General features: G+C 40.0%; 1 protein-coding gene across 3 annotated transcripts in view; it reads right to left on the bottom strand.

The window, feature by feature from the left end:
* LOC137300502 (mucin-22-like) overlaps nt 1-12,821 on the bottom strand; it is a 67,984-nt gene that overhangs the window by 18,275 nt on the left and 36,888 nt on the right. For all 3 annotated transcript variants that reach the window (XR_010958115.1, XM_067969593.1, XM_067969592.1), the window contains exons 5-7: nt 9,368-9,449; nt 5,650-5,816; nt 5,083-5,143 (exon numbers count right to left, since the gene is read on the bottom strand). Coding sequence is in view for 2 of the 3 variants with exons in the window: in XM_067969593.1 (XP_067825694.1) it covers nt 5,083-5,143; nt 5,650-5,816; nt 9,368-9,449 (310 nt within the window). In the remaining variant the exon portion in view is untranslated. The remainder of the gene's footprint in view (nt 1-5,082; nt 5,144-5,649; nt 5,817-9,367; nt 9,450-12,821) is intronic.

The raw sequence follows: 12,821 nt of genomic DNA, 5'->3' as shown, positions 1-12,821 counted from the left end.
AGAAATTTCAAATCTTCATGTTATTACTTTAAATTGAAACCTTTTGCTTTTTATGATAGAAAGAAGTCAATTGGTCAATAGTACTGTTATAAATTTGATTACAACATTTAATTAGTGATGCCAAAAAACTTTTCTAAGAGCTTTTGCCAACATATCAAGCGGCACCAACTTGATGAGAAGAAATTGGCAAGGAAATAAGCACTGCCCATGGTTTACATAGCAATGGTTACATTTTGAAACTAATTCAAACAGATAGAATCATCGAAATTTTACAGCAGAGGGAGGCCATTCGGCTCATCCTGTCCGCGCTGGCCGAAAATGAGCCATCCAGTCTAATCCCACTTTCTAGCACTTGGTCCACAAGCTTGTAGGTCACGGCACTTCAGGTGCACATCCAGGTACTTTTTAAATGAATTGAGGGTTTCTGCCTCTATCACCCTCCCAGGCATTGAGTTCCAGACCCCCACCACCCTCTGGGTGAAAAAGAATTTCCTCAGCTCCTGATCTCCCTTGGATCTCATGGGCTTGTACTTTTTTGACCAGTCTGCCATGTTGGACCTCGTCAAAAGCCTTGCTAAAAACCGCATAGACTACATCAAATGCACTACCCTCATCGATCTCCTTGTTACCTTCTCAAAAATTTCAATCAAGTTAGTCAGACACAACCTTCCTTTAACAAATCCATGCTGACTGTCCTTGATTACTCCATGCCTTTCTAAGTGACTGGAATCAATTCTGGAGGGACAGGATAAACAATAATTTGCCCACCACTGAGGTTAGACTGACTGGCCTGTAATTACTCGGTCTATCCTGCACTCCCTTTTTAAACAATGGTACAACGTTAGCAATCCTCCAATCTGATGAAAATAGAGAATACATAATCAAGACCTGTGAGATTGAAATCACATCCCACAGGCCTGTTTATATTAAATATTAACTATTTACAAATAATAAGACAGAAACGCTCATTACAAGCTATGTTGTTGTGTTTCTGGTGACATCTTAATGACACTTAGTAGCTCAGTGTCATCTGGTCTCAGTTATATCACATCCATAAACATACAAAATTATTATACGAGATACTGTCATTAGAAGTGGTGTAAAAAGGGCTTTTCACTATTCACCCACTGAGATTACTAGACTTAGATTCCTTTTATTTTAGTAAATCAGATAGACAATATTCTCAACAATAGCACAATTGTTTGGTAATATAAATTTCATGTCTTACATTACACCATGACAGAAGGAAACCCACTCATTCGCTTTATGTTTTCCAATCCAGGCAACACATGCTAAAAGTGCTAATGGTTAAGCACATGACCAGTATATTCTCCATTTGTTTTCACAATATTACTTTACGTAGACCAGCATCTAAATGACATCAGAGTGTTTAGATGGAGATTAGTTGGCAACTTGGGAGAGTGGTACAAAACTAGCACATTCAAGATTGATCCACAATATAGCTGAGAAGAGCAGAGAGTGAGTTAAATATCTATATAATTAAAACATTTGCATCTGTAGCAGCACACCTCTGAAGTATGACACCTCAAAGGCATTGTCCTCAAAGCCGTCAAGCACCAAAAAGGCAAAAAAGTTGTCAGCTCAAATAACCACTCTCTGTTAAGCTCACCATGCAAATTGACTCAAATATCCCAATGACTAAATGTGAACCAATCAAGAAACAGTTCCATTCACTGATGACGCATGCTATGGTTCTGACAGGCTTCTCTGAAAAGGATGAAAATGAAGGTGACTTTGAAAAGTGGAGAGTGGAAAATTCATGGGGAGAGGAAAGTGGGAACGAAGGTTACCTGGTTTTATCAGACGATTGGTCCAATCAACCAATCAACAACCAGCAGTCAGTCTGTTCCTGCCTAGGGATGTGTTCTGATATTTCTTTACATCAAACCTCCATTACATGTCTCTCTCTCTCCCCGACGGGTTGCTCATTTAAAGTACAACTAAACCAAGGTGGTTATGTTATTTTTTATTATATTACTATCCCTTGTCATTTTTTTGTCTTTATTATTTCTCTGTCCTTGCCTCCCTTCCTCAATTGCTGTCAGCCCCAAGACCCTCCCCACCAATGCGAACAATAACTTGCGTTTATATAACATTTTGGGTACAAACTCTCAAACGATTGCTTTAGCATGTCGCTTAGTATCTGAAAGAGGGATTTACTGAGAACACACAGTTTTACCTTAATTACGACACTTCTGTATAAATTATAATGCAGTTAACCAACATAATTCCAAACAGATCTCATCAGGATCCTTAGACTACAATTTGTAAATACCAAGTTTTCCCAACATCCTTAAATATCAAATCTACAGAACTTCTGTTCTCTACAGTCAACCCTTAGTAATTGAGCTATCAAACTGGCAGATAACTAGGTGTGCCCAACTCATTAAATGTTGGACATGATAATTTTCTACAATGTTAGTTCGTTGCCTCAGCTAAGCCAACTGGGGAGGTTACATGCAGAAATGGGGACAGAATACAACTTAATTAATAAAATTACTAAATTGGTAACAAATTCTGGTGATGTGAACAGAAGCAAAGGTAGTTTTGCTCTGTGGACTACAGAAAAGACTTAAAATTCAGAAGTAAATTTTAATTCAAAGCAGAGAAAGAATTCTCTGAGCTGACTCAAGAGGTACCAAGAAGAAAACACATAAAACAACTATTCTATGAACTAATGCAACCCAGCCCAAGAATGTACATAAAAAATTGATGATCTACTCATTTTCAACCCACGGGCTTCTAAAGTACGTTGGCATACCACTATTTCCTAATACAAAATTCCATAGGAATAGGTGTCTCAACAAACTACCACTTTACACTGTGAAAGGAAGGTGTAGGGAGGGGAAGTGTTAATTACAAAATAAACAAATGTTGTGATGTTACTTTTTTTAAAACTGAAATTCATTCATTTCTTCCACAGTCAGGTGAGTGGTTTCACGTAAATGAAACCGAGTATTACGTCCCTGCAGCTGACCAGTGGACGACACTTAAGGTATCGCCCTTCGACTGCTGTCAATTTAGCACCTCTGTGCACAATTCCAAACTATACATCACTGGTGGGGGTTCTCTCCGTCAAATGACCAAAAAAGATAGTGTTTTCATCTATGATCCAGATGCCCGAAGGTGGGAGAGAGCAGGAGCCCTACCTCTGCCACTGATGGATCATGCTGCCTGCACAGTTAAACTTTCTGGAAAGGTTTTACACAAATTAAAAAGTGAAGAGAGTGCACATCCACTTCTTGGTACAAAAAGGAGTTCCACCCTCAATCTATTTGTAACTGATTAGTAATGGGATATACCAACAATATGTGCAAATGTGGATAAAAATCAAAAATTAAACTACATGTGGTAAGGATTACAAGATTTACATAGTTACAACCATGTAAGAAAAAGCTTTTGTCAACGAATGTTTGTGCTCATGAAAAGTTGAACATATGCACAAGTTACTTTATCAACAAACATTTCCTGAAAATCATGTAATAATCAAAACATTTTTCTTGTTTAAAAAAAATTTCATTAACATAACTACTACGGTCCTCACAGCTGATCATTTTTCACCATGAGGCAAGCAAAAAAACCACACACTACTATACATATTTACATAAAGCAAGAGTGGCTGGGAAAGGTATATATGCAGTTCCTGAATAATTTGGAATTCTATAATCAATATGTCTGGCAATGGATCACATGACAGTATAGCACCATAATTTTTTTCATAAGTAACTGGACTAAATGGCAAATGACAAACAATTACATTACAAAATCTGCCATCTGTAACATCTTTTGTGCTAGATCAGCACATCATTAAACCCATATAGAGAGTGCGAACTCTCTTTAAAGTCTAAATAATACAAGTTTATTTTTCATTGGTTTAATGCTTCCAATAACATGTGTACACTGTTTGTTGAGTACCTTGCTGAGTTCATCCCAGGAAATAAAGATTTGCGTCAATTCTGGCAGGGAAAGAATCGACAATGGAAAGGATTGGGATACAGTGTTTTTGTCATTTTGGCCTAGTCAATGTCAAGTGCCAATGATAAAATGTAATTCTCCCAGGTAAAAATCTTTATAGGTTGGAAAAAGCGAGCAAGAATGTTCAAAAAAACACTGAAATCTGATGATTTATTACAAGAAGTTTGATTTATAAACAATGACTTATTTTAAATGAGTTATATATAATTCTGCTCTTTATTGTTTTACTTTTACCATTAAATGAGTTCATAAGCCCTACGTCCACATGTGAACATTTTTTTATAAAGGAAAACCACCAAATCTTGAAGAGTTGTAGGTCTGGAGGAGGTTACAAAGATAGGGAGGGGCGAAGCCATTGAGGGATCATCACGAGGATGAGAATTTTAAAATTGAGACGTTGGTGGACCAGGAGCTAATATAGGTCAGTGAGCACAGGGGTAATGGGTGAGCAGCAGAGTTTTGGATGAGCTTAAGTTTATAGAAGGAGGAACATTGGAGGCCAACCAGGAGAGCATTGGAATAGTCAAGTTTGGAGGCAACAAAAGCATGGATGAGGGTTTCAACAGTAGATAAGTGGAGACAGCAGTGGAGACGGGCAATGTTACGGAGGTGGAAGTGGGCGATCTTTGTGATGGAGAGGATATGGAGAGGAAGCTCAGCTCGTGGTCACCGAGGTTGTGAGGTTCAGCCTGAGACGGTGGCCAGGGAGGAGGAAGCAATTGGAGGCGGAGGAATGGATTTCGTGACGAAGGCCGAATACAATGGTTTCATCTTCCTAATGTTTAATTGGAGGAAATTGCCACTCATCCAGGACTGATGTCAGACAAGTAGTCTGGCAACACAGAACCGGGGCACATGTACAGAACCTTTTACCTGGGAGCAAGTAAGATTACTAAAAATGTTATTGTATGATTACTATGGTAATCTGGATATTTTGACTTCTTTTTCTCCCAATCCATGCACTAACTCTGTCATAACGTACACTTATAATTGAGTCAATGGGAATATCTATATGCCTATACTTCTTCCACTTTATTCTCTGTCCCGATCTCAATTTCTGTATATATTTTAAAGTATCACACTTACCTAATATATCTAGTAAGCCATCAATATGATCACTGTTCTTCAGAATATAACCACAGGCAACCTTAGGAAATTAATACATTAATACGTGTACACATCTATAAATGATTTTCTTTTAAAAATAGATAAATCTGGGAATTTAAGTTTTTTCACATTGAAAATGTTTTAATTAGAAAGTTAACCTCAGTGAAAATATATTGCAGTGCTTAAATATAAATCAATCATAAAAATGACAAAACTCATCTCATAAGCGGCAACAAGCTGATAAACAACACATATCTAAACCATTTTACAACACCAAGTTATAGTCCAACAAATTTATTTTTAATTCCACAAGCTTTCGGAGGCTTCCTCCTTCACCTGACGAAGGAGGAAGCCTCCGAAAGCTTGTGGAATTAAAAATAAATTTGTTGGACTATAACTTGGTGTTGTAAAATTGTTTACAATTGTCAACCCCAGTCCATCACCGGCATCTCCACATCATATCTAAACCAATTCACTTAGTGTAATTTTTTTTAAAATGTTGAGTGAGATACATTTTTCATTGTCCAGGAAAACTAGAATACTTACATCCACTGGGTTTGCAGGGAAATTTAATGCTGCTTCAGTCTTGTATGGGTAGTTGAACATTGCTAAATAAATAAATGCATTTCGTGCCCATCCATAGAGGTGATCAACTTCTTTCCTGGATTTCACTGACTTACACAGAGACAATTTATTGCTGATCTTGCTCCAAGCTGTAAAATACAGATTTATAGGGACGGAAATTAAATTCTATGGTTGATTTCTTTATAGCTTATCCTACTACCTCAACGATATGCTGAGCAGGGCCTAGCATCTTGATCCCATACAGGAGAATTAAGTGTCAGACAAGCCTATGGCTCAGATTTTCAAGTAAGAGATGGGCAGCGAGTGCTATACAAGAAACTACTCATAAACATCAATGTAGAAACATAACGGTGGCACAGTAAATTTCTTGCACTCATTGATGGCATGGAATAGAATCGCTGACAGGTTAAGAGCAACTTTATTTAATTTCCTAGTCTAATGCAAATTCAAAGTTTGTTCACTCTTTCTCTTCTCCCCCTCACCCCAAAAAAAAGTCAAGTTAGTTCTAAAACAAACTTAATTGTAATATTAATCTGCTACTGCAGAGATTAGCCCAGACTTTCCCCTTAGAGGAATTGGGTGCATCTCGAGCATAGCTATAGACAGAGCTAAGCGATCTCACAACCAACGAATCAGATCAAAGCTCTGCAGTCCTGCCACATCCAGTCGTGAATGGTGGTGGACAATTAAACAACTAACGGGAGGAGGAGGCTCTGTAAACGTCCCCATCCTCAACGATGGCAGAGCCCAGCATGAGTGCAAAAGACAAGGCTGAAGTGTTTGCAACCATCTTCAGCCAGAAGTGCCGAGTAGATGATCCATCTCGGCCTCCTCCCGAGATCCCCACCATCAGAGAGGCCAGTCTTCAGCCAATTTGATTCATTCCACGTGATATCAAGAAACGGCTGAATGCACTGGATACAGCAAAGGCTCTGGGCCCCGACAACATCCCGGCTGTAGTGCTGAAGACTTGTGCTCCAGAACTAGCTACGCCTCTCGCCAAGCTGTTCCAGTACAGCTGCAACACTGGCATCTACCCGACAAAGTGGAAAATTGCCCAGGTATGTCCTGTTCACAAAAAGCAGGACAAATCCAATCCAACCAATTACCACCCCCCCCTCCCCATCAGTCTACTCTCACTCATCAGCAAAGAATCATAGAAACGTTACAGCATGGAAGAAGGCCATTCGGCCCATCGAGTCTGCGCCAGCTCTATGCAAGAGCAATCCAGCTAGTCCCCTCCATTTAACTAAAGTCCTTCATCCCTGGAATCATTCTAGTAAATCTCTACTGCACCCTCTCTAAGGCCTTTACATCTTTCTTAAAGTATGGTGCCCAGAACTGGACACAATACTCTAGTTGTTGCCGAACCAGTGTTTTATAAAGGTTCATCATAACTTCCATACTTTTGTACTCTATGCCTCTATTTATAAAGCCCAGGATCCCTTATGCTTTTTTAACCGCTTTCTCAACCTGCCCTGCCACCTTCAACCATTTGTGCACATATCCCCCCAGATCTCTCTGTTCCTGTATCCCTTTTAGGGTTGTGCCCTCTAGTTTATATTGCCGCTCCTCGTTCTTCCTACCAAAATGTATCACTTCGCATTTTTCTGCATTAAATTTCATCTGCCACGTGTCCGCCCATGCCACCAGCCTGTCTATATCCTTTTGAAGTCTAAAGTGATGGAAGGTGTCATTGACAGTGCTATCAAGCGGCACTTACTCATCAATAACCTGCTCACTGATGCTCAGTTTGAGTTCTGCCAGGACCACTTGGCTCCTGACCTCATTAGAGCCTTAGTCCAAACATGGACAAGAAGAGCTGAATTCCAGAGGTGAGGTGAAAGTGATTGCGCTTGATATCAAGGCAGCATTTGACTGAATGTGGCATCAAGGAGACCTAGTAAAATTGAAGTCAATGGGGATCGGTGGAAATTCTCCAGTGGCTGGAGTCATACCTAGCACAAAGGAAGATGGTAGTGGTTGTTGGATGCCAATCATCTCAGCCCCGGGATATTGCTGCAGGAGTTCCTCAGGGCATTGTCCAAGGCCCAACCATCTTCAGCTGCTTCATCAATGTCCTTCCCTCCATCATAAGGTCAGAAGTGGGGATGTTTGCTGATGATTGCATAATGTTCAGTTCCATTCGCAACTACTCAGATAATGAAGCAGTCCGTGTCCACATGTAGCAACATCCACTTGATGAGATATTTTCCTTATTTGTAAATGCTCCAATAATTATAACAATGATTGTTCATTTCTTGTGATATTCAGTAATAAAAGTTGAATAAAAATAAAATGCTTGAAATTATGTACATGTCTTGTAACACAGAAGTGTATGAAATTCTTCTGGACAACACCCAGGCTTGGGCTGATAAGTGTCAAGTAACATTCGCGCCACACAAGTGCCAGGCAATGACCATCTCCAATAAGAGAGAGTCTAACCACCTGCCCTTGACATTCAACGGCATTACCATTTTCGAATCCCCCACCATCGCCGAATCCCCCACCATCCACATCCTGGGGGTCACCACTGACCAGAAACTAAACTGGACCAGCCACATAAATACTGTGGCTACAAGATCAGATCAGAAGCTGGGTATTTTGCAGCGAGTGACTCACCTCCTAACTCTCCAAAGTTTTTCTACCATCTACAAGGCACAAGTCAGGGGTATGATGGAATACTCTCCACTTGCCTGGATGAGGGCAGCTCCAACAACACTCAAGATGCTCGACAACATCCAGGGCAAAGCAGCCTGCTTGATTGGCACCACATCCACCACCTTAAACATTCACTCCGTCCACCAACGTGCATCGTGGCTGCAGTGTGTACTATCTACAAGATGCAATGCATCAATTCACCAAGGCTTCTTCGACAGCACCTCGCAAACCCGCGATCTCTACCACCTGGAAGGACAGAGGCAGCAGGCGCATGGGAACACCACCACCTGCACATTCCCCTCCAATTCACACATCATCCTGACTTGGAAATATATCGCCGTTCCTTCATCGTCCCTGGGTCAAAATCCTGGAACTCCCTATCTAATAGCACTGTGGAAGAACCTACACCACACGGACGGCAGCGGTTCAAGAAGGCACCATCTTCTCAAGGGCAATTAGCGATGGGTAATGGCCTTGCCAGCGACACCCACATCCCATGAATGAATAAAAACAAAATCTACCTGCGATAAAGATGCACCCCTGACCCAGGCCAATTTTCTAGTCTGGGGTCATTTGCATAATCTTGGTGAGCTCCCCCTTCTGCCAAAAGGTCTGCCTGACTTCTGCAGGCCTCAGAGGTTAGCATTGCTGGCAGCCTCCAAACTGCTGTAAAACTTAGAACATTATTTTCAAAAGTTTGAATTTGGCACTAAAGTTACTGATCAATCTTGCATAGACTTTCTGGATTTAAACAAATTAAATCCTTCCTTCTGCCACTATAGCACCAGGGACAAAGGTATCCCTTGCATCCAGCATTTTATGGCACAAATCACACGAAATCTACTTGATGAGATATTTTCCTTATTTGTAAATGCTCCAATAATTACAACAATGATTGCGCATTTCTTGTGATATTCAGTAATAAAAGCTGAATAAAAATAAAATGCTTGAAATTATGTACATGTCTTGTAACACAGAAGCATATGAAATTCTTCTGAATATGACAGGAACCGCCTACCTTGCTGCTGTGCCAAAGATTCAAGCTCCCGAAAAGCATTCTGGATTGTCGAAACACAGTGAGGTGAATTACGTTCAAAATCCTGATCAAAGATAATTTTTTTAAAATTATAATACATGCCAGTGAATTACAGCGATTCAAAAATTCAGTCAGCCATACAGTTAAAGTAAAATATTGCATTTGTAAAGCACCTTTCACATCCCAAAGCAATTCACAGCCAATGGATTCATTTTGAAGTGTAGTTACAGTTATTTTGTAGGCAAACGCAGCAACCAATTTGCACACAATAAGATCCCAAGAACCATAATTAGATAATTGACTAGTTAATCTGTCTGATGGTGATGGTTGAGGGATGAACGTTGGCCAGGACACCGGGGGAACTCCCCACTCTTATTCAAGTAGTGTCATTGGATCTTTTGCTTTCCGCAGGAGGCAGATGGGACATCAGTTTAATGTCTCATCCAAAAGAGTCAGCCTGGGTTAGGTGCTGAAGTTCTGGAGTGCGACTTGAACTCGCAGCATTCTTACTCAGAGGCAAGAGTACTACGACTGAATCAAACGGACACTATACTGAAAAGAATATACACTCCATTGAAATATTCAAGTAGAATCTTTCTAGTACTAAAAATTCTGGAAAAAAAATTTATGCTATTATACTAAATGTACTTCTTTTAGATTATAATACAAAGCACAAGGAATCAATCTTAAAATCCTAAGAAAATAAGGATCATCTAATGAGATCAGCAATTCCATTCGTATATTACAGTGGACGTTCCTTGGAAGGCTGTGTTTGGGAGCTAACCAAATACACTAAATATTGGGCTACAATTCACAAATTGGCAATATAATAAAGACTGATAGAATGGAAGGTTGGAGTTGTACATTATTTAAACCCACAGATGCCTTATAATAAAGATTAACCTCTCGATTCACCAAAAACTGAAATGTGATATTTCATAAATTTAGTGGATTGTGGAATCAAAATGGATGAAAGTTAAAAATTAAAAAAGAAAAATATGTTATGTACTGAAATTTAAATAGTGATTTTTTTTCTTATTATCCCTTTACTTTGGGTCTGTCTGGGCCTTGTACTATTCTCTGCGCTCTACATCTTAACTTGTCACTAGGAGTTCTTTTTTTGAGCAACGAATTACCAAAAACTGATTTCCTCTCAAATTTGAGAAAACCGCCCACCAAATTCCCATTGCTTTCTTATCAAAAATTAAGTCCAGATATGCATGTAAATTGGATCCATAATGTCAGGATGGACGTTAAAGACCCTTGACAGTGACTACAGCAAGATTAACAACAAACTGATTCACTGCATACAATGATCGCAACATGCTGTGCTTTGCACCTACTGCAAAATTAAACTTTTTCAACTATCGCATATCTTAGTCAGACTACAAAACTATCTGTACTTTATCACTAAAGAGCACAGAAACGGGACAACTAGTCTATGCTGGTGTTTATACTCCACACGAGTCTCCTCCCATTCTAATAACCTCTTCTCACCCTGCCCCCATAGCCTGCTATTCCCTCTCCTGTATAGAATCATAAAATCATAGAAAGGTTACAGCACGGACTGAGGCCATTCGGTCCATCGAGTCCACCCCGCTCTATGCACGAGCGATCCAGCTAGTCCCAGTGCTCTGCCCTACCCCCGTAGCCCTGCACATTTTTTTGTTTCAAGTACTTATCCAGTTCTCTTTTGAAGGCCATGATTGAATCTCCCTCCACCACTCCCTCGGGCAGTGCATTCCAGATCCCAACTAGATCCCCACTCGCTGTGTAAAAGTTTTTCCTCATGTCACCTTTGGTTCTTTTGCCAACCACCTTAAATCTATGCCCTCTGGTTCTTGACCCTTCTGCCAATGGGAACAGTTTCTCTCTGTCTAGACCCTTCATGATTTTGAATACCTCTATCAAATCTCCTCTCAACCTTCTCTGTTCCAAGGAGAACAATCCCAGCTTCTCCAGTCTATCCACAAAATTTAAGTCCCTCATCCCTGGAATAATTCTTGTAAATCTCCTTTGCACCCTCTCTAAGGTCTTCACATCTTTCCTAAAGTGCAGTGCCCAGAACTGAACACAATACTCCAGTTGTAGCCGAAGCAGTGTTTTACAAAGGTTCATCAAGACATCCTTGCTTTTGTACACTATGCCTCTATTTATAAAGCCCAGGACGACGTATGCTTTTCTAACCGCTTTCTCAACCTGCCCTGCCACCTTCAATGATTTGTGCACATATATCCCCAGAACCCTCTGTATCTCTACCCCATTTAGAATTGTGCCCTCTAATTTATATTGCCTCTCCTCATTTTTCCTACCGAAATGCATCACCTCGCATTTTTCCACGTTAAACTTCATCTGCCATGTGTCCGCCCATGCCACCATGTCTATATCCTCTTGAAGTCTATCACTATCCTCCTCAGTGTTCATTACCCTTCCAAGTTTTGTGTCGTCTGCAAATTTTGAAATTGTGCTCTGTACTCCCAAGTCAAAGTCATTAAACATATCAAGAAAAGCAGTGGTCCCAGCACCGACCCCTATGCATCAAGCCTCCCCTTAAATTGGTCGATGCTATCTGCTTCAACCACTCCATGTGGTAGTGAGTTTCACATTCTCACCACTCTCCGTGTAAAGAAATTGCTCATGATACTATGGTGTGATGTGCTACTTTAAGCATACATTTTAGAAGTCAACGGACTGTAGAACACATTCTATTCACAAATACTATCAATTTATTTTACTGCTAAAATAGCTCGACAGTATTGTGATCATGGAAACTCAGGTTACTTTTGGAACTGCCATTGAGGGCCATGAACGTGGAAGCTGTGAACTGTGTAAATAATTGTACACTGTCATTTAGCTTAACTGTGTCTTGTTAGTTCCTTGCTTGTTATCTTGAGATTTAGTGATGCACGAAATAAAAACTGATTTTTACTAATTTACTCCAACTTTGTTCTGTTTTTGGGCTCTACTTTTCCCTTGATTTTCTCAATTAAAAAAATACTAAGAAATACCCCAAAAATCCCGGGTTTTTAAATCAGCAATAAAAACTCACTTTGAAAGGTCCTTAAAAATCATGAACTCTGAAAAAGGCAATCTGGTGTAAACTTGTTTCTTGCTACTCTGAACTGATAAACAGAGTGCCCAGCAGAGGGCTCTGCTGAGCTGCAATGCTACCAATTCTTTAATAGCCCTGTTCTTTATCATATCTGTGAAAAACCTAAAAAATGTCACAACAAAAACTAGTTCTATCGTTGATATGAAATTTTTTTTAAAATGCAGGGATCGACAGTCCTCAACAGGGTATTGAGACACAATGGGGTTTTCAGACCGGCTAATTTTCTGGAGCAACTAGGAATAGCCTCTCAAAAAGAAAACTGCTCAATGATTGCCATGATAGAGCAAAAAGAAATGGATGCCATACATACACACGCACACACAC

The sequence above is a fragment of the Heptranchias perlo genome, chromosome 31 (assembly GCF_035084215.1).
Source record: "Heptranchias perlo isolate sHepPer1 chromosome 31, sHepPer1.hap1, whole genome shotgun sequence".
NCBI lineage: Eukaryota > Metazoa > Chordata > Chondrichthyes > Hexanchiformes > Hexanchidae > Heptranchias > Heptranchias perlo.
The sequence above is the reverse complement of the archived record's forward strand: the minus strand, read 5'-3'. Positions and strand labels throughout refer to the sequence as shown.